At 54.6% G+C, this 21686-nt stretch overlaps 3 protein-coding genes across 3 annotated transcripts; 2 read left to right on the forward strand and 1 right to left on the reverse strand.

Moving 5' to 3' along the window:
* Nucleotides 1–2269: 2269 nt before the first annotated feature.
* On the forward strand, nucleotides 2270–2470 carry VOLCADRAFT_35179 (uncharacterized protein; the record flags this gene model as incomplete). Its single annotated transcript, XM_002955773.1, has 1 exon — nucleotides 2270–2470. A coding segment is annotated over one exon (201 nt), but the record flags the coding sequence as incomplete, so codon positions are not given.
* A 3547-nt stretch (nucleotides 2471–6017) lies between these two features.
* On the reverse strand, nucleotides 6018–15669 carry VOLCADRAFT_96758 (uncharacterized protein; the record flags this gene model as incomplete). Its single annotated transcript, XM_002955831.1, has 15 exons — nucleotides 6018–6278; nucleotides 6794–6931; nucleotides 7371–7523; nucleotides 8003–8200; nucleotides 8526–8878; nucleotides 9540–9889; nucleotides 10357–10528; nucleotides 10880–11040; nucleotides 11664–12275; nucleotides 12726–12931; nucleotides 13113–13258; nucleotides 13563–13682; nucleotides 14247–14374; nucleotides 14786–15013; nucleotides 15509–15669. The coding sequence occupies 15 exons, from the start codon at nucleotides 15667–15669 to the stop codon at nucleotides 6018–6020; spliced, it is 3387 nt and encodes a 1128-aa protein (XP_002955877.1).
* A 356-nt stretch (nucleotides 15670–16025) lies between these two features.
* Nucleotides 16026–18633, forward strand: VOLCADRAFT_96759 (uncharacterized protein; the record flags this gene model as incomplete). Its single annotated transcript, XM_002955774.1, has 5 exons — nucleotides 16026–16162; nucleotides 16270–16390; nucleotides 16962–17024; nucleotides 17728–17930; nucleotides 18495–18633. 5 exons carry the CDS (start codon nucleotides 16026–16028, stop codon nucleotides 18631–18633), a joined length of 663 nt encoding a protein of 220 aa, XP_002955820.1.
* Between the last annotated feature and the right edge of the window lie 3053 nt (nucleotides 18634–21686).

The following is a 21686-nucleotide window of genomic DNA, read 5'->3' on the forward strand; positions in this document are numbered from 1 at the left end:
TATACGATTTGGCTTCGGAGCACACATATATTCGTGACGACCATCGCCTGGAACAGCTTGTAATTTATATGTGACATAATTTCGTGATGCCGTCACGAAATTAAAATCACGAAAATTTCCTGTCACTACGGTATTAGTTAATGCGGGCTGGGTCCTACGAATCATTGGGTGGTTTTATGCATTTTGATATTGATTTAATGTGACACGAGTTTCAGTTGCTTATCTTTGGTTCTGACTTATAATGGATTTTCATGGTCTTAGGGTTTTAGGGTTTATGATGTTTTCGTTGCCACTGCAGGCGTATCGTTCTGATTGTGCAAGTCCTTAACACATGCTGTATACGATAGGTATAGTTCAACTGAAACCCGGAGGCGTTAGTGAAGGTCGTTCACAACTCTGCTCGGTTAATCACACTTGTACTCCACCGCCTTGCCGATGCTGGAAGAAGCAGATGTAGATGATGTCGGAAATGCAGTTTTGCTCGAGTTCGTGCATGAGGGCAAAACGTCCCTGACCTCCCCGACCGCCCACGATCCTCCGGTCGATTACTCAAGGATAAATTTTACTAAAATTTTGCTTGGATCGGGGCGGGATTGCATGGATAGTCAGACAGGCCTTCAAGGAATGCAGGACACATACTACACAAGTCAGGGGGTTGCAAAAGGGGTCTAATCCCCCAATCCCGGGGGGTGGTAGTGGTCAGCCATCCTCCCACACAAGTTGCCTTCCATTTCCCTCGCCCCTAAAGCCCACATACGCCAGCCCTGCTCCAGTTACTCCGGGATCTCTGCAGCTCATCATCACTGCCAGCGCAAGGGACCCTGAACCTGGAGAACTGCTTTGGACCGAGTCAAAAATGCAGTTTAGGGACGCGATAGGAGGAGCCGAATGCAGTTTTGTTTGAGTTTGCGCATGAGGGCAAAAAGCCCCCGATTGCCCACGCCACATAGCTCCATGCCACAAGAATCAGGTTGAATGGTGCTTATAGGCGATCTGGCAACCCTTGAGGATGCGATTGTCACAGTGGACCCCGAACGGGTCGAGTGCAGTGTTGTGCCTTATTCGAAAGAACTCGGCCAGGCCGTACTAACTTCACTGGACACAAGGCCTCAGTTAGTACACTCATACAGAAAAAATGAGGCTCCGACGTGGGCCCTCAGACCTCGTCATTGTACATCGGTAAACGGCAAACAACCATGTCTGCGTGGTTGACATATAAAAAAGGGTGGATGTGAGGTATTTGTTCCCAACGTTTTGGCAAATAATCCCGTGCCGCAAAAGCAGTTGAACGGGCCCAAAAATCAGAGATAACATTGTAAGTAATGCGGTTAAGCGATGACGTTGATATAGCCATGTTGGCATGAAGACCCTCCCTAAACAACAAACGGCGACCGAGATTGAGTGAGCTGATGGCCGCGAGGCAAACAACCTCCCACACACACACACAAACCGAGGTCGGTGGAATGCCCAACCACAAGTTAAACAGGTCTGGAAACTCTAGTTCATTCTGCAGAGCCTCACGAAGAGCCAACGCGACAGTACAGTCCCAGAAATGATGCCGATCCCCACAAACCATGCGCATACCACAGGGACACAAAGCAGCAGGGACGCCTCTTTGACGTTGCGCCCTATGCATAAGAAAGGCAGGGAAACCATCAAGCGCTAGCCGCCAAAGGGCTCCCTTATGTTCGTTATCCCACCGAAGTCGCCACATGCGCGACAGTGTCCGACGGAAGTCCAACAAGGTGTTGGCCAAGTTGTCCGGCGATAAGACGATATCAACAGCATCCAAAATAAAATCTTCATGTTTTTGATCAAGCGTCCGTAAAGAAAGTGCCATTAATAAAGTCGTCGCAAACTTGACTGTTAATTGAGAGAAATGCACTAACACTTGACCAAACCTCCAACCCAAGCTCTTAACAACTTTTCCAGGCCTCTTGCGGAGGCGGTATTTCATGGTTTCCGCCATTCATAGCCACTCTCGCCGCCATGGTCCATAGCGGGGGTATGGGGTCGATAAGTTGCGATATACGTGTTATGGCAGTCGCCCCCGACTGACAAGATGCCGGCAGGGGATGCCTCTGGCCAGTCCTTACATAGCAACGGCTGGCCTGCAAATCCAGGCCGGCTGTGCCTCTCTATTTTGCGCTGAAAGAAAATTGCGTGACGACAAGTAATATCGACTCGGGTTTGATCAGGGTCGATGGCCATTCAGCGAGGCCTTTGCACCATCTTGGGAGCTTTGACCGAGGACCGAGGACCGAGGACCGAGGACCGAGGACCGAGGACCGAGGACCGAGGACCGAGGACCGAGGACCGAGGACCGAGGACCGAGGACCGAGGACCGAGGACCGAGGACCGAGGACCGAGGACCGAGGACCGAGGACCGAGGACCGAGGACCGAGGACCGAGGACCGAGGACCGAGGACCGAGGACCGAGGACCGAGGACCGAGGACCGAGGACCGAGGGAGGGACCAAAACACGCATGGCCCATTGGTGAGAAAAGCATGGTACGAAAATGGAAGTAGGACGGGCTTATGTCTGCATATATAATATTTCCGGAAAATGTGATGGCTGTGTAATCTTCTATTTTTTCTAATACATGTATAGTGTCCACATACAGTCATTGCTCGTGATTAACCTCTATCCCATTCCAGAGCTATACCCTCTAAGTGTAGCAGATATAGAATTGAGTACTTTTTTGATACAGCAATTCACAGGAGGAAAAAGTCCGCCTGTAGTCGGTTTAGGCGGAAAATGTCCTAACACCCTTTCAGAGCCATCCATGGCGGTATCTCCTATTTCGTCCATTGGATCTTCGGAAATCCCAGCTACACCAGCTGGAGCTTGGTATGTAGCATTCTCCTCCCGCACATGTATATGCGTAAATCAGACGTTTTATGTTTTCTGGTCATAAGAATATATTTTTCATTTATGTCTTTTGTATATCTTGCAGTGATAACGCAGCCAAGATGTCCTCTGAAGGTGGCGGTCCCACGGAACCACCGCTGCCGCCCCCGGACCGAGGTCTAGCAGCAACCAGCAGGTATTTCAATACGGTGTAATTTTGAATAAAAATTACACTAGAAGTTACAGTATTGAAATATCTGTTGGTTTTTGCTGGAGCTCGGTCCGGGGGCGGCAGCGGTGGGCTCGATGGTCCCGTGGGACCACCACCTTCTGGGGAGATCTTCGCTGCGTTATCACTGCAAGAAATACAACAGACGTAAATGTAAAACATGCTTTCCTGACCAGTAAACATGATATTTGATGAGTGGGAAGAGAAAGCTACTTACCATGCTCCAGCTGGTGTGGTAGTGGAAGAGCCAATGCACAAAATAGGCAATATCACCATGGACGGCTCTGGAAGGGTATTGGGAAAAGACATTTTCCGCTAAACCTATTAGGGGAGGACGTTTTCCTCCTGTAGTCCTCCTTTTTGCTGAATCAAAAAAGTCGTCAATTTTATATCTGCTTAGGGTACAGTTAGGGGGTGTAGCTCTGGAATTGGAAACAGGTTGATCATGAGCAATGACTGAGGCTGGTATTTGGGCATTATATACATCTTGGAAAAAGAAGATGATATCACAGCTGCCACGTCCCATGGGACCATCGACAAGCACCACCAAGGTCCAGCAGCAACTATAGCAGGTATTTCAATACTGTACAGTGTAATTATAATTTATAGTATTGAAATACCTGCTGGTCGCTGCTGGAGCTAGGTCCGGGGGGTTGGCAGCAGTGGTGCTCATTGATGGATCAAAACCTTCATTAGAGGAGGTCTTGGCTTATCACTGCAAGGTATACAAAAGGAATGGAAATTGTTTTGATGGCCAGAAAACATGATATGCCTAATTTACACATATACATGTGCAGGAGGAGAAAGCTGGAGGTGTAGCTGGGATATGTCCTCTAATATCCTGATGTGGCAAGGGAAGTGTCTATCCTCCCAAAACACAAATACTCACGCACACACATACAGATACACACATCTCCCCCCCATTTGCCCCCCTCCCTCTTCTCTTCCCCCCCTTCCCCCTCTCCCTCCCCCCTCCCCCCTGACTTGGTGCTGGCCAGACCAGGCCTCACACCCAGCAGGCAGCAGCAGCTCATGGACTTGTGTGGCCTCATGGAGGCAGCTGGTGGCAGCAGTGTGGATGGCTTGGCACTGCCCGGTGCATCAGGCCTCATGCCCCGTGAGCAGCAACAGGTCATGGACTTGTGTGGCCTTGTGGGGGCAGCTGGCGGCAGTGGCATGGGTGGCTTGGTGCTGGCCGGCACATACCCAGCAGGCAGCAGCAGCTCATGGACTTGTATGGACTTCTATGGACACATGGACTTCAAGAGTATGGGTCTCAAAGCATTCAATATTAACATCTTAAGTCTATGGGTGAGCAGGGGTGAGGTGGGACACTGGAAATGGTATGCATGACAACGCTGCATGCATCAATTGTGCAGCTTTGGTGTGAGTTGTGGGACAACATCCTTTCTGGCCACTACCCACCCGCTTACTTTGCAGGTGAATCTACCCACTGAACCTTGCACAAGGAGAGGTACCTGCTTATGCAGCGCATCACTGGCGTGCACATCATGCTCCTCTACTATGGTGGCTTTCTTACCTGATGCTGTGCAGGTGGGTATAGTTTGAGGTCCGATTGGATGTTTCCACCTGTGAAGCCAGGTGGGGATGTCATGCCATGTGGAAGACAATGTTATCGACTGACCCAGCCACGGTGGATGCCATTGGTTTTATGCATATTTCCCCCATACTTTCTCACCCATGTCTTAACCTAAACATACACACCGTCAGGTACCTGGACACTGTGCGGTGCTTCAACATGGTGCTGCTGTGCATTTATGAGGACAAGAGTTGGTATCACAACGGCCCGCAGTTTGAGCTAAAGAAGAACGAGCAGATGTACCAGCTGCTGGCCATCTGCGTGGTGCTATGTCCTGTGGTGGCAAAGAGCGTGGATGAGATGCAGTTGGGTGGAGGAGTGAGGGTGTAAGCCAGTGGGAATTGGTAATTTGGGAAAGATACACTACTGATTCCTGTCAAACATGCGTGTGAGCACAACCTTTCGAGGGTGAGCTAGACAATCTAGTGCTGAAGGTGGTGATAAAGCAGTCGTTATGGGTTTTGTAACACAGCAAATGCATAACCCGGGATGCTCAAATTTGCTTTGCGTCGCTACATTGCCCCCCGCTTAGCAAGGGACATCCTCGGCCATTATTACGAGCGTTGGAGCCATCCCACCTCACGCATTGTGCGCTGGTTTATCGATTACACCATGGAAAAGCCAATATGTGATAACTACTATATGCCGGAATCGAATCGCCAACCCGAAATTTTCATGGGGCTTCGTGCGGCCCCATCTCGGGGATACGCAGATTGGCTTTGAGACGTTCTAGGTAGTGTAGGATATTAGATAGGCTCTGTAGTCTTCCACATGATGTCTTTCATGCAAATACATGTTAGACAACTGACCCGTGTTTCACGTGGGCGCGAGTACAACCTTTCAAGGCGGAGCGAGACAATCAACACTTCCTTACATCATTTGCTGGGAAGCTGCTTGGTATGTGTTTGGATTGGATGTACAGGACAAGGCAAAGCCTGAGCCATGAAAAATCACTTTCATTCTTACTGCCCAAAGGTGTAAATGGGGTGGTCACGTGCAGAGCACGCCTTCTGTAGGCAACCTCTTGCAATTATAAAATCTCTTATGGCCTGTCTGTACCGATTTTGCAACCGAACCCATATACCACTGTAGTTGTTATGACTTGTCTGGGTCCTGTATGAGATTAATACTTGCACCTGAGACTTGAAGAGCTGGTCCATCACAATCATCAAGCCATCCATTATGTGAATCAAACAGTTATCGCTCAGAGGGTTGGCAACTGATGCGCAAACCGACTCACACGGAAGGGAAGAAAAAACGGCCGTGAGCCAGGCAACCCGAACAAGAAGCCTTACAACTATATCCACGTACACATCCAATCTTCATGTTCGGCAAAACTACCGAAGCATCTCCTCCTCCCGCTGCCTGTACCGCTCCAGGTTCCGCATGTGCAGAACCTGTGTAACCGACTCCACCGCCAGGACGTTAGCCAACTGTGACGGGCTCAAGAGCTCCAGCAGCCCCGACTCCATGCCCATCCCGGAAGCCTCATCCGGCACTCCCAGCAAAAGCACCAGCTGCGAGCCAGCCTGCGGAGACTCAGCATCCGCTCCCAGCCCAACCAGCGATACTCTCAGGCCGGCACAGCGCATGACAACCTGGAAAGGATACATACAATGTATGTATACTCAGGTCAGGCACTACACACCAATGCCCCCGGGAGATCCCGGGATCGAGACCTGTCAAGGTCAACAATCCTTCCGAAGGTGGAAGGTTAAAGTGCCTCTAGTTGATGGACGGTGGTGACCTACGATAAGGTGAACTTGCGAGCTGACCAGGAATGGAGTTGAGCCGCCATCGACCCGGCAGATTCCGTTGGATGCCGGTGGTGGATGTGGAACCTGAGCGATCCACTGAGAAGTTGGCTAGGGTGACTGGGGAAGGCAGGGTCTGCCTGGGTAGCGGCCGCAGTATGAAGATATAACCCCCCTGTCCCACACATCTTACAATGTAGCCGGGTACTGCTCCATGCACCAGTAAAGATGCAGGCAACTTATGGAATGTTTTGAACCGGCCCTAGCCTCCCTTCTCCCTTTCTGCCGACCTCTCACCCACCCGCGCCCTCTCCCTCCCTCTTCCCCACCTCTCCACCGACCCGCGCCATGGTCCTTACCTGGCCGAGGCAGCAGCGCCTGCATACCGCCAGACTAGTGGCTCGGTCCGCTTCCAAGCTCACAAGCAGCAGCGGAGGAACGCCGTCCAGGTCGCCCCGCACCACACCACACACAAGGCCCACCAATGCATCCCATTGCTGCACGACAACAAATAAAATAAGCGGGAAGGATTAGGAATCCCAAAAAAAAGAAGCTCGCTGCATACTATTGATTTCCAAGAAGGATAGACTGCTGACTCATGCTACGGCCCAACCGGTGCCCTGTGCGTATGTCAACGCATCTGTAGAGGGGGATCGCATGCCAAATGCCAAAGATGGCTACCGACATAGATGTGGGTGCAGGCGAGGCAAGGGAATAGACAATCGAACCGGGGGCCTCCGAGCACGGTAACACTTTATGAATGGAAGGGGCAAGGGAACTAAGACAGCTGTGAATGGCTATTTAAGAGACTAAGGGAGAAAACGCATCATCTGGACCTCTTGACAACGCCATTTCCGCATTGCCCGTCACACTCACGCCCACCCGCCCACCCATCCCCACCCACAGTACAGTCCATGTACACAAAAACACACGCACCCTCGCCTCCGCTGGCACTGCAAGGCTCAGCTTCACATGGCCGTGCCCCTGCGGCCCCGTCTCCTCGGCCACCTCCACCTCCACTTGCCGCTCAGCAGCCGCCCGCCGCAATCCGCTATCCAGGGCTTGCCGGAACTCCAACAACGCAGCGCCCTGTCATACAGGACAACACCACACATCGAGTAACGTACAGTACAGTAGGGTACAGTAAACAGTTCAGTACAGAACGGCATACAGCGGCACAGAGCACAGGGGCACGTGGGGTGGGGACCAGCGTTGAAAGGATTGCGATTGACGTCCCTCTGGCAACGACCTAGGTAAAGATAGTTGTTGCGGAATGCTTACGGTTAGCAGTTCACAGACAATTGGTTACGGCGAAGCGCCGCCCGGAGGGCGATGCAGCTGTGCTAAAGTGATGCCTCAAAAAATCCAAATATCCTTAAGGATTCTTTTAAACATATCCCACAATCCCCCATCCCTAGGGGGAAACACCCCATCACCCTGTAGCTTTGCCAACGTTCCACAAGAACACATTCTGCCAATTGCGGATACTGCAATACATGCTCGCAACCCTGTCTCAGATCACCTACACGAAGTTCACACAAACACACACACAGGCACATGCACCCTACCTGGAGCTCTGGGTATGGCGCCGTGGGCTGCCCCCATTCGTTTTCCCCCCGGCTGCCTACCGGTGCCGACACTGACCCGGGGGGACATGTCACCGTCAGGGTGACTCGCATGAGCATGAGACCATCAGCGGCCGAGGCGGCGGAGAGCGCCAAGGCCTTCTCAAAGGTGGAGAGCTCCTGCTGCCAACCTGTCTGGAGCTGCATAGCGGGCAGGTATCGCGAAGTAAATGATACATTCGGAAGGTAGTATTGCGACGGGTAGCACTGTATTAACCAAGAACCGCTTAAACACACGTACACACGGAACCCTGTCATAGCGCCAGTAGGTGTTGGTGAGGATGGGCTGGAGATGCGACATCGTATAGCCGTATAGCTTCTCGGCGCCACTTCCTTCTCGCGGCTTAGTTCAGTAATACACACACAGACAGAGGCAAACCCGGAACAGGAAAGAAACAGTGAACGATGAAGAGGCGAACGAAGAAGGGAAAACAAACGACGATGAAGGAGAAGAAACAGGGCGCACCAGGTGCATCAGAAAGTCATGTAGCAGCTCCACGCCCTCCTGCAAAAGCTCCTCCGCCGCTCCCGCCAACTCAGCATCCTCATCCACCTCCTGAGCCTCGTCATGCCGCCGCACCGCCGTCGCCTGCGCCTGCTCGTACTCCTCGTGCCGTGCCGACCACGCCGCTAGCTTGGCATCCAGATGGTAGTACAACCGCCATTGCGCCACCTCAGCAGCGCGGTCTCGGAGCTGAGCCGCCAAGTCCCTCCGGGCTTCAATGACACCCGGATCCGAGCCGTACATACCCATCCCCTCCTGCTCCTGCTGCTGTTGGCCGTTGCTGTCCTGGTCAAAGAGGTATACGGGGCCGTCGCCTGAGGTGGCAGCGGCCGCCACCGAGTCAAGGACGTCAGCCGCGATTGTAGCAGCCTGCTCAAGGCCTACGCTTTTTGGGCGTGGAGTGGAGGCGGGATAGTTACATGCAAAAGTTACATGAAAGGAATAACGGTGTGTGTGAGGAGGGAAACGACAGCCGGGCAGCTGGAAAAGAACAGCTTTGTAGATAGTGTTTCAAAAGTCGGAATTTAATTGGCTGGCCTGTGGAAGAAGACAGGGTGGATGCGGCGAGTGGGAAGCTGGGGGCCGGAACCCGGGTTCTCTTTTTCTTGGTACAGAAGGGGGGGAAGACGAACCACGAACGAGTGAAGCTGATACCAAGGATAGACTGAAGGGGACGGAAGGGGGCCATCTAATCTGACATGAGCGCCAACCGAGTACGGGCCAGGACGGCGGTCTTGAGAGGGTTGAAGGTTTGCAGCGGTGCTCATGATGCTATATGATGCGACGGCCGTTGAACATGGCGGTGGTGGTGATCACTGTGGTTCAACATGGTAATAATGGCGGAAGGATCGTTACGAGCGGTTATGGAGCATCACGAGGCCGTCAAAAGCGACCATTCCCAAGTCCCCAGCCATTTCTCTGACCTTAAGCGGCTCCCTCCCTCCCTCCCTCCAATCCATAGAAGCTCACACCTACCCTCTGGCAGCACCTCATCAAAAAGCCGATGCCCTGCAGCCGCCGTCACATTATCACCCAGTGAGAATTCGCAGCAGAGGCAGTTTGCGAATTCCAAGACGTCGTAATACGACCACGGATCCAGGCGCGCCGCCGCCGCCGCGGTCATCGCGGCCGCGTCTGTCGCGCCGTCAGCTTCATCGCCGACCTCGGCCCCCAGCTCAGCAGCTTCCTCTGCCACCGCCTCCGCGGCGATGATGTGGGGCAGCGCCAGCCAACGCGCCACTCGAGCCCGCTGGTGTGGGCCGTACTCGCGATTATGGCGACTGGCGAAAGTGAAAGTTGCCAACTGTACCCGGAGCTCGTCCTTCCTGTTGCGCATGCGAGGAGGGTGGGGAGGAGGGTAGAGGGGTAGAGTTGGGATGGGAAGATTGGAGCACGGTTCCAGGTTGGTGGTGAAAAACGGTAGTTTACAAGTACGAAAGTGGTATTGGGATGCAAACAAGCAATGAAAAATGCTGTGTGAATAAATAGATGATATCCAAAGCGTGAGTAATGTGCGAAGAGTTAAGGGCCATACGGAGAGAAAACAAAATTGTGAAAATTAGAGGGGAATCGTGACCAAATGTGCATACAAACTTTGTATGCCGGCGTATGCAGGCCTGCTGGGCAGGCCTACAGTGGGGATCACGGACATGGACACAACCCCCCACTCACCACAGCTCATCAATCTCCCACCCGGGCTGCAACTGGCATTACTCCGGTCTCTCATTTTCAACCACCCTTTCCATTCCCCACCTCACTCGCCCTCCACCTCACCCGCACTCCCCACCCGCACCGGATATCTGTCTCCAGGAAGCTGGACCTCTCCTCCAGCGGCTTCTGTTGCCGCTCCACGCAGCGCCGAAACCAGTAATCCAGTGCCACAAGGGCCTCATAACACTCCCTGTCAGCACGGGCCAGGGAGTCGAGCACCTGGTCGGAGCCGTCGGATGGAACGGTGTCAACCCCTGGCGAGCGGGAGGGAACGGAAAAGAGAGTGGGAAGAGATAAGGGCAGCAACACCAGCAGCAGCAGCAGCAGCAGCAGCAGCAGCAGAACTGCTGGACAAAGTTGGGGTTATATCCGAGGTTGCGAATCTTAGGGTACGAATGTGTTCTCAAGGATTAGGCCGCGAGAAGGAAATGGGAATGCATAATACGATAAATATTTGTATGGGGACCAAAACGTGGAGATGAAAGGGATTCGCAGGCGGGACGAAGGTCGTGTGGTCGCCCACCCCTAAGTTGCACCCGCCCACCCCCCCACCTGGGGTGAAGACCCCACCCCACTCCCTCCCCAACAAACGCACACACACGCACCCGTCAGCCTCCTGGTGTGCAGCTCCAGCAGCTCCTTACACATACTGGATCTCAGCCCCTGTTGCAGTACACACAAGTACAGCGGCACCAGGCTAAGCTGGTCCTGCTCCAACAACATGCCCGTGTAGAAACCCAACAGCCGCTGCGCCAGGTCAAAGGTACTGCACGGGGGTTGGGTCGGGACAGTTCAGGGTGGCGGCAGGGTTAAGAGACGAACGGAGGGTGAGCTTCCTGAGTACCTTGAGACAAGGCATAAAAGGAAGGCACGTCAGCATAGCGACCGGCAGGCAGGCAGGCATGAAGGCGGGAACGCAGGGCAATCGCTGTGGCGATGAACCACCAAAACACCGCTTCCTTCTCCAATTCCACTACCCGCCTCCGTCCGTCGTCTGTGTTTAGTCAACCTTCCAGTCATTCTCACTTAGCAAGGGTCAATCAGCCAGCAGCGGCGGGCAGCACGTATTGTGGTCGTGGTCGTGGACCCGCCCAACTCAGGACCGACACCGCCCGGCACTGGCCCCACTCTACACACGCCAGGTATGCCATGCAAACGAAGGACCCAATAAAACAGTTGTGAAGTGAGGGAGATCGCAGGCAGGCGCGGGAAAAGGAGGACCTCCAGAGCGACCACACGCGACCACAGGCCTCCACGCGTCCTGTTGGGTGCGCACCGAGGACTGCGTTTTGCACCAGCCCGCTCCGTAACATTCTCTCCGTTTTCCTCCACCACAAGGCCCTATTGCGTCTTCTTTTTCCCACCCAACCACCCACAGACCCAATTTACGTTTGCGCCTCCAGGAAGTTGGGATCCACGTCCAACTTGCGAATCAGTGCACCAAGACCCTCCAGCGCTAGCAGCATGTGGGCAGCGAGCACGCAAGTCCGCCGGCTGCGCTCAGGGTTGGCGGAGGCGGCGACAAGACCGCCGCCAACATCCGCAGCACTGCCGTCAGCGTCGCCAAAAGCATTGGCGGCGGCTCCGTCACCGCTGTGGCGATCCACAAGCGTGGCAAACAAATGGCTCGCCAACTCATAAATGTCGCCCTGGACGAGCAAACCCTGCAACTGTCGTAGGGCTTGTACGGCAACCGGTCCGGAGTTCACCAAAGCCGCCGGTGACATTACGTGCTGAGCAAAAAACTGGCCAAAACCACGCGACGATGGCCCCGTGTCGCCGTCAAGCAGCGCCGCCGCTGCCGGTGCCGCCGTTGAGGCGCCGGCACCGGCGGCGCTGCCCATCACCACAGACATAGCGCCCTCGACGCTGCGCTGTGCCGCCGCTGGCGCGACGCCGCAGCGCACCAGAGCCGCTGTCACCGCGTCCCCGGCCACCAGATCTCCCGCCGACTGGGGCTGCCGGGGCACCAGACGGAGGGTCTGTGTCTCCAACCAGGACCTGCGCATGTGTGTATTAGGACGAACTGAACCGCGCGATGGAAGTCGCATGCTGGGGATGTCGCACGAAGAGCGCTTTAACGGAGATCTAGTCGTTGAGCAATGCGCGCGCGCGCGTGTGTGTGTATGTGTGTGTGCGCGCGGCTTTCCTTATAAATCTCACCCACGAAACGAGATTATGAAAACATCTGTGTATATAACTATCGTTGATGAACCAAACTGCGACAAGGTAGGTATATGATACAAAGGTTTCGTTGACAACACTGTAATAAAGAGATAGACACTTGCATTACATAAGCGTACTTAGGTGCAAAGAGGTGCGGCTGCCGTGAAAAGGAAAGGATCATTAGGGTTGGTGTAAGCGGCCCTTCGTTAATCGGGAGCATCACCGTCGGTAGCGACCACGTGCGAGTGAGTCACGAAATCGTGGGGCTCCGAAACCAAAACCTACCTGCAGTACACCCAGGCAAAATCCACCCAGCTGGAGCACGCAGGCGCCGCCGCAGCCGTACTGCCGCCCAGGGCCCCGAACACCGCCCGCTCAAACTTGTCCCCCGGGGGTGCCGCTGCGGCTTGTTGTGCGGCCCAGCGCCATAACGCCAGCAACGTCCCCGAGCCGTTTGCCACCTCGTCCGCCAGCTCTTCCGCTTGGAGCGCCTGTGGGGTAGGAGTGAAAGGAATCAACACAAGGAAAATTAACACGATTAATACCCACCCCCTCCGCCCTTTCTTCCCACCCCTCTGATTTACCGGTATCTGATCACGCCTGCATCTTACGGCTTCTTCACTTTCCCCTCATCCACCCAACAACCAACCCTCATGGCAAACTGCACGCTACCTGCACATTTGAGCTCGTCCCAGCGTCGTACTCCTCGGCAACGATACCAACCGGCACAGCGCCGTACAGTCCCCCGCCGCCCAGCGCCGCCGCGCGCCAGGGCTGACCCACTTGTCGACACAGGTCCCCCCCTTCCACCAGGTTGCCTGAGAGGCATCGGGTTAGGGGAAAAGAAAACTGCCGACTCAGACATGCCCCTTACGGGAACGGCCGAGGTCGCGGGGTCGTGACGAACCAGAGACGGAGCCAAAGCATTATCCGGAAGCGCGCGCGAATGCTCGGGGTAGGTACCTATCCCCCCAGGTCGCAGCACACAGGGCGAATGGCAGCATGCCTTCACCAGATGGCTATCTAGCTGATCCAGCGAGTATGCGAATCGCAAGAGCACGGCTCTGCACGGCTTCCCTGGCAAGCCCACCCACCCACCCACCCACCCGCCCCCGACCCCACCTCCTCGCATCCACTGCCACACACGAGCCAGGATGCGCTCCTGCGATCTGGCGTTGCTCGGGTGCAGGGGCTTGCCCGTGCGGCCAGGGGCATCGGGGTCCAGCTCCGAAACCATGGCGCCTGCGATATTCAGAAATACGTCGAGCAGCTGCCGAGTGAAGAAAGACGGCGATGAAATGTGATGCGGTGACGGTGATGACAGCAGTGCCATGTATGAATGAACTGGGTGAGCGTGTAATTTTGTACAAAATTTAGCACCCGGGGCGATGTGCGACACACTGAAGACGTGCCTGTATGCCTGTATGTCAGTATGTATCTCGGAAAAGGAAGGGGCGGGTGCATGATGCATGGAAAAATGTCGATCCCAGAACCTTCCGCCAACCGTCATGCTACCCAACGCAAACATCCCAAAGAGAGCGGTGTGAGATGGTGGGAGACTTTAGGCGAAAACTATCCGAAGCCACCCACCCACCCATCCCCCACCTGCGGTTGCGGCTTTAGACGTTCGCAGCCACTCCCTTGACCTTGCATGTATTGTCCCCCACCATCGCTCCACTACCCCGGTATAACCCATATAAATAAGCACCGTAACTCCGCCCCTCCATCGCCAATCATCCTCCTACAGACCACTATCCCCCACCCTCCTAATACACCCCCCGTTACCGTCCCCCAGCAACCACCCACCTGCCCGGGTCCTCATCTCCGTCTTGGTCTCGTGCCACAGGCCCTCCCCTGGAGCAAAGGCCACCATGCCTTGTCGCTTCAGGGCATCTCGGGCCAGAGATTCCAGCCAGGCCACTACTCGCGCACACCTGAGGTGCGCAGAAGGCCAGGGCGCCGCGATCCGCGGAGATCCGCGACATGACGTAACATACCATAACAACCGCAAACGCAAGTGACCGAGAGGGCAGCGCGCGAGCGGTGGGCGGGTGCGTGGCTGTGTGAGGTATTGGAAGCGCTAGGTAGGTAAGCGAGTGGCCATGCGAAGGAGGAACCGGTGAAAAGGATCATCCGCATCGACCGCATCCAGCACTGGTGCCATGTCATCCCAGGTCCCACAGGTGCCGTCCATCACCGCATTATTCAGCAAACCCCACACAGACTCCCGACCCCGGCCCAAACCCTCATCATTCCTACAACCCCCCAGCCTCAACCCACGTCCGTCCTCAATCCACCCCAACCCAAATCCCAGCCCTGCTCATCACGTCACCATCCCAGCCCACCTGGCCAGCTCTGGCTCCTTTTCCACCCGGTCCGCCAGACGTTGCCGGTACAGCGCCCTGTCCTCCACTCCAATCACGGAGGAGCCGCCCAAACCCGCGGGGGGGTTCGGATCGCAGTAGAGGCAAAATAGCAGCTGCCACGTGGCGGCCTGGGCCTCCATCTCCTCAGCTAGTGCTTTGAGGGCCATGTGGCGGGCTGGGCGATGGAGCTGGTTGGCCGCCTCCGCCCTGATGATTGATGTGAATTGTTGGGTCCAAGGAAAGCAAGCAAGGCCGTTCCGCCATAAGTTAGGCGACTATGACCGGCGACCGCAACGGGGCAAGTGGGTTTTGTGGCCTGCGCCACCCCTCGCACAGCGGTGGTGCGGGTTGCCGTACAAGCTAAGCGTGGAAGCTAAACAGTCCGTTGACTGGGTGGGGGGTGAAGGAGAGTTGCGCTGACTTGGTTGAAGTGAGAGGAGTTGCGTGGTTGTGACGTGTACGAAGCTCTCAATTGTTACGCTAAACCAGGAGAAAGTGGATAATTGAAACCATAGGCAAAAACCTTTTGCAACCCTAGGGGCCAGGCCCGGGCCCACTCGTGCCAGCAGCAGCTTAAACCCTTATGCACAGACCGGAGCGTTTCTTGCGAAACGCCTTGAACCGCGGAGCCGGGAGGCACGGCGGCGCGCAGGGCGGTTAGGAGCAGCCCCCCATGGGCCGGGACACGATTGAGCAGCATACCTGAGAGCTTCCACCCTTCCGAGGCATGAAAAGTATATGTTTGAGACAACCTCTTGCGCACTGTTCTCGTCTTTTAGCAAAGCCTCAAATACCGAAGCCAGCTCCGCTTCCAGCGTTGCCCGCGGCTGAGCGGCCGCCGCTTCAGGAATGTCTATGTCCATTCCTACCACCTTCACACCAAGTTATCCCTTGCAGGGAAAGTGTCTACGGTTACCGCCTTTTAAATTTTACCCGCCAAGCGTAGCGAACCAATTCGCATAGAGTCGGCCAATATTCTGACCATTGTTTAAATTGCGTTATGAGGTGAGATAAAATCCTATAGCCAAACAGGTCGGATGTGCAACAGAGGCGGAAAGTCCAACAAAAATGTACGAAGCTATGCGTATCATTTTTTTGCAGATACCAATACGTTTCGGCAAAGTACTTCAGATCTATATTGTCCATGACGGCCGAAAGTAGTAATACCCCTTTGATAGGGGTTACAGGCATTTCTAGCGAACAGACATCAATCTCCGGCATGAAATTCCGTCCCGCTGGCGCCCCAGCTGGTGCATGGCACCATACGCCATGGTACATTTGCGTGTTCTATGACCCCTACGAGCGCATCAACGTATGGTCACACGGGCTGCCAACCCTGGGATTCGTAATACTGGGGTGAGAAGCTGCCGCTACCCAATTCTGCGCTGAACAACACAAAGCTACAGGGGTGAAACCTCCGGGCCAGAACCGATCAACCTGATACTATGACTGGAAATCTGCAGCGCTCTGGCGAAGGCTGGAGTCGTGCCAGGAGGCTTGGCGCTATCAATCTTTTGCTTCTGCGCGGCCATGACGCATGGCTCATCTGCCCTGACCCACATCTGGCCCGACGACCATATGCTGGTGAGGGGAACCCCACATGGCCCCGGCACGGCGGTTCCTACCTTTGGTTTACCGCTGCTGAGGCGCGGCACCACCACCTCCGCCTCTCCTTGTGTTCTCGGTATGCCATAAGGCCCTATTGTGCACCTCATCGCAAGTGCCGATTTATCACCGCTTGCGCGCCGGGATGGAAAGCTTTTCCGTCGTACTGTCTGGCAGCCTCTGGGCGTGCCTTTTAGCCCGATGGCAGGGTTTCTCAGCATGTGGGTCGCAGCAGATTCAACCGACTGAAGAGGAGTCTTCTCCTTCCATCACCTTGCGGAAGACTGGCCTCCCAAACCAACCCCACCAAACCCATAACCATTGAGATTACCAGGCGCTGGAGCGCGGCAGTGTGTGCGTCCCGTGTTACCCCGCATCCGCGGATTGTCCGCCATTCCACCTGCTTTTGCCCCTTGCCCATCTAATTCACTGCCCATTGGAGCCCACTTCACCTGCTTTACTTTGCCCATGGCTGTTGCTATCGCCGCTATGCCGCGGTCGCTAGGGGGATTTGCTGCATGACGCCAAAATTGCCCATTGCCGACTGCAGGAGAAGATTGACCACCTGTGCATTCCGTTCCTCATCATCGGGGTGCCTGCAACAGCTGTCATGGTACGGGATCGCAAATTGCGTAGGACAGCCTTAGGGTAGGGAGGAAATTCGGGTCTTGAATTGAAATAAAAGAACATGCGTGAGTTGTGGCTTCATTACGGGGTTATGAAACCCCAGATATCTTTCAAGAGGAAAGAGAGTGCTAACTGCTAGTGCTTTTGTTGGCGGTGGGGTTCGAGGGCGCGGCGCTAGGCAGCTGCACCAACATGTCACGCGCAAAGGAGTGCAATGCATCGGTCACATTATTCCTCACACCCTGATTGCAGACACCTGTTGCTGTACTCTGTGTGTGCCTGTTGTAATCAGCGGACCCGCATTACAGCAGGGCCTGACCTGTAAGGATGTAATGGTGTCTGACAGTAGTGCATATGTTTCGTACTGCACCGTACATGTTTCGTATGTATGTCCAAACCCTGCACGATAGATGTATCACCGTAGTAGCCGACGGCTGCGACTTTTCCTCCCTACCTTTCACGCCGTAACAAAGTGACTAATAATTTACTTCCCTTTACTCTCTACCCCCGAGAGCTCCCGCGCTTCCCACGAAGACCCACGCATTGACACCACCAGACGCCACCCGAAAAGCAACCCGGAAAGCAACCCGTGGTCACGGCCTCCTCCTGCTTATGGTCCTGGTCCTGGCCCTAGCTCTGGCCCCAAACACATGCGCACCCTCCCTCCGCCTCCGCACCCGCCTCTGCAGGCCTTGCGCCCCTCCGGGCCCTACTACGTGATGTTGCCGGTAGCGGTGATGGCCATCGCAGCGGCTTTCCTGCGCCCGCTCTACCGCACGCTGGCGTTTGTGGCATCAGGGGCGGTGCTGTTCGGGTACTACTACTGGATTGTGGATTTGAATATGGTCGTGCAGGTGGTGTTGCACGTGTCTGGGGGGGTGTTTTTTATCAGGTGAGAGGGGGACTTTGTGGCCGGGTTGAGGGCCTGGGTTGGAGAGGTTGGGAGTGAGAGGGCCTCCTCCAGGTGAGGGGGGGAAGTGGGCGATCTTTTTCGTGTGGATGCGGATGCGGATGTGTCCTGTGTATCCACCCTTGGGACGGGAGCGGGTGCCACGGGGATAGTACGATGCTACCAAGTCATCATGACGCACAGCACTAGGCCTGAAAGCCAGTACGTGTGTCTGTATATCGGTCAGCCTCTCTATCGGCCCGCACGTCTGTCTACAAGCCAGTGATGATAATTAGAGGGTAGCCATTGGCCACCGCACCATGGGGTTCTGACCTAACCCCTTGCCCACCTCTGTCGGGCCTGGCCGGACCTAACCTGGCTCGAGCCGGCCTTTGGGTCGTTGTGCAAGAGAAGCGTCCCCTCCAGAACCGTAAAAGTCCTAATAAACGGATCTGGATCTTGGGTTAAACTCTAAAACCCTAAAACCCAGATTTTGCCCGGGTCCAACCTTTTTTTACCTAGCCAAGCACGCATACGCGTTTGCCTGCTGCCCCTGTTGTTACGCAGGAATGGCGGGCACTCGCGACCCATAGGCCTACAAGACCACCACATTCTACATTATCTCGTCACCGTAGCGTGCGGGCTGCACGTGATTTACATCATGCGAGCGGTGCATTTCGTCAGCAGCGACGCTAAATCAGGGTAGCAGCAGCGGCGCCAGCATTCCCCAGGTTCTAAGGTTCTAGGGCTATTAAATCTACAACAGCAACTCCAGCAGTGTGTATTGAAACCTGTCTTTTTTCCAATGGACGACTGTCAATAACAGCAGTACTTTCAGTGTTGTTGGTAAAGCCACTGGCGAGCCTCCAACCACGGGAGTTAACGACTGAGCCAGATGTAAGGCTACACCTGACAGGGGCGTGGGGGCCGTGCAGCAGCGGTACAGAGTAGTTTATGTTGCAGGTGGCAGTGTTCGATTGGGAAGGGTGCCGTTTTGTGAAGGGGGAGACGGAAGATTTAGAGGGATCAGCGGAGCTGGGTTGGGATGGTGATGGTATGGAGAGGCAGGGCGCGGGCATCTGGTAGCTCCAGCAGCTGATAACGGGGAGGCAATTGAGACGCGAGGGAGGCGTTGGAAGGATTTGAACTGTAGGTGAGAGCATTGCAGGAAGGGCAGCTAATACTTACAGGCGTAATACGTCACATTCATATCTGCAATGCCTGAAGGCTGCTTAGGCTGCTGGTCCGGTACGATCCCCGTGGGTGTTGTGTGCGCGGAAAAGAAATGAAGAATGAAGGCCTCCCTGGAACAGACGCGATGAAGGCGGGAAGGTTTAGAGGATAAGACAGCCGGCGGCGGGAGATTCGCTTGCAGGGTAATGGGCAGAGCATGTGACTGTAAGGCTGACTGACGGGCTGAAGAACAGAACAACTGCTCCATTCGAAAGTCGCACGGCAAATTCGTGCTGTGTACGAGTATACGGCACGCGCTATGTCGCAAATGTTGTACAATGGGTATGAAAGGAGCGGGAGCTAATTACACCTGATGCAGTGTGTATGTACTGCTAGGTGGATGTATTTATGCGTATGAAACTTGCAAAGCTTTGAAACCGGAGGATGTATCATGTTAGAAAATTTGGAGGTATTTGGAAGCGCGATAGCTCACTTTGGAAATTGCGTGCTGTCGTTCTGGCCACATTCATTATTGCGCATAGCCGGGCATGATTTTTGCTCGTAGTGAGGACGACGGATTGGGGGACAGCAAGAGAGATCCAGCAATGGAGCCCTCGAAACGGGCAATGGTTTCCTCCATTCCATTCTCTTTCTTTCTTCCCTTCTTCCTTCCCATTTCCCGGAGATTAGGAGAAACATTTCATGAAGGATGTTTGTGCTTCGACTGTGGTTATAAAGGTTTATGGGGTGATGGTGGCCTCTGAGCTGATGTCTCGTTCATCAAATTGCTCTTGGCCTTACGGAAGAGCCTTCTCCTGAAGGTGAGGGAGAAAGCTCTGCGCCTTGATTCCTAGGCCTTGTGACCAGGTAGTCATAGTTGAAGGGAGCAATTTTAACATAAGCGTGGCTTATGATTCAGGCTCGGGTTTATATATGGGATGTAAAAACGGATGAGGTGTCATGGAGATCAGCCCCTTGTGCGGTGTATTTGCGCGTGCGTGCGTTCCTGCCGGTATGATGATGCCAGTGGCTTTAGGTCCTTTAACTCTGGCTGGCGCGCGATGAGCCTGGTGTCCACTGCATATGAGCTGGCCGGCGGACCATTGATCGTACAGCTCGCCAAATCCAAGTTAATCCGTGTTGGCCGTGTCGTCCGTCTTAGCTGCCAGCACTCCAAATCTCGATGAGAAAAAACTTTGCTTGATTTTTATGCCCCATGTACATTGAGGGCTTATGTGTTCATTACTTGTCGTTGAGCTCACTGTGGTACTCCGTGGAGTGATGCTGTGTGTTGCGGTGCGGGGCTGCTCTTAAATGGATGTATGGAAACCCGCCCCATGTGCACGCAAGAGCTCAAGGACCTCAGCTAGCCTTAAGTACACGCACTATTACGTGGAGTTTGCTCTCGCGCGCTAGCTAGTTGGTGTCCAGGCTTCAGCTGATCGAGCGGCGTCAAAAGCCGTAGACACAACCGACTGCACTGAAACATATACAAGAACGCGGCCATAGGACCATCTCAGCATAAACCAACGTAAGCGAACTGGCATGGAGTGCAAACGCATGCAAGATAGTAAGGATAACCGTTTCTAAGATAGTGACAGCGGTTCTCAGTATGCATCGGGGGCGGTGTCCTGAGCACAGTACCAGTCACTGAGGCCCTGATGTCACCGAGCCACAAAAGAGCGGACAGGGCTATGCCATTCATAAGGAAGCCGGCAGGCTGGATTGCATTAACTTAAGACCTGTCGTCGCATTGCAGTGTAGGCTGTAAAGAATGTTCCAGGGCCACGCGCATCAGGGCCTCGCCCCGCAGGGCCGTCCGGACCCTCTGCATGGCGCCGCCGGTCTCATAGAAAGCGGGTTACGATCTGCATGTGCAGAGCGGTCACTGCATGTGCTGCAGCTTTTGCATCCAGCCCAAGAGCGTGCGACAATCGCGCGACCCCGAACACAAAAGAACTGCACGTGGATATAGTACTAGTACCGGTCTTCTACAATCGCTTCAGGAGGCTACGTACGTGCCGTTAACCGATGTGCTTCAACACACACACACGCTCTGTATACGCGGGCCCAAATTTACTCGCACAACCCGACGTCACTCGCACTCACTCAACGGGTTCGGCGGCGCTTTCTTCGACCCGTCATAAAAAAATACAGCGAACTCTACGGGAGGACGCAGCGATACAGATGCCCAGCGGGCGTGGTGCCTTTTCAATAGCTACAGAAGACTGTATCGTGACAACGTAAAAACTATGGCAACCTCGGATGTCGCGCAGCGCCGATGGCGCTGATGCCGATGCCCGATGCCGATGGCGCTGGAGCGCCCTGGCCGAGGGATAAAGAAGGTGTTACGCGGCAGCATGCAGGCGAAAAGTCTTCCCAACACTGCTGGGCGACAGCGTGCAGTCGTACATGTATATAAACGCATAATTGGACCTGCTCCTGCTTGCGAGGAATTAACTCCGATGGGCAGCACGTCATCGGCGTCCCTTCCTGGAGGAGAACTAGAAGGAACGTTAAGACTGCAATGTGTACAGTGCACATCCTTCTTAACTTCATGCATGAATGGCCAAGTGCGTCATCAGC

This window comes from Volvox carteri (genome assembly GCF_000143455.1).
Source record: "Volvox carteri f. nagariensis unplaced genomic scaffold VOLCAscaffold_55, whole genome shotgun sequence".
Taxonomy (NCBI): domain Eukaryota; kingdom Viridiplantae; phylum Chlorophyta; class Chlorophyceae; order Chlamydomonadales; family Volvocaceae; genus Volvox; species Volvox carteri.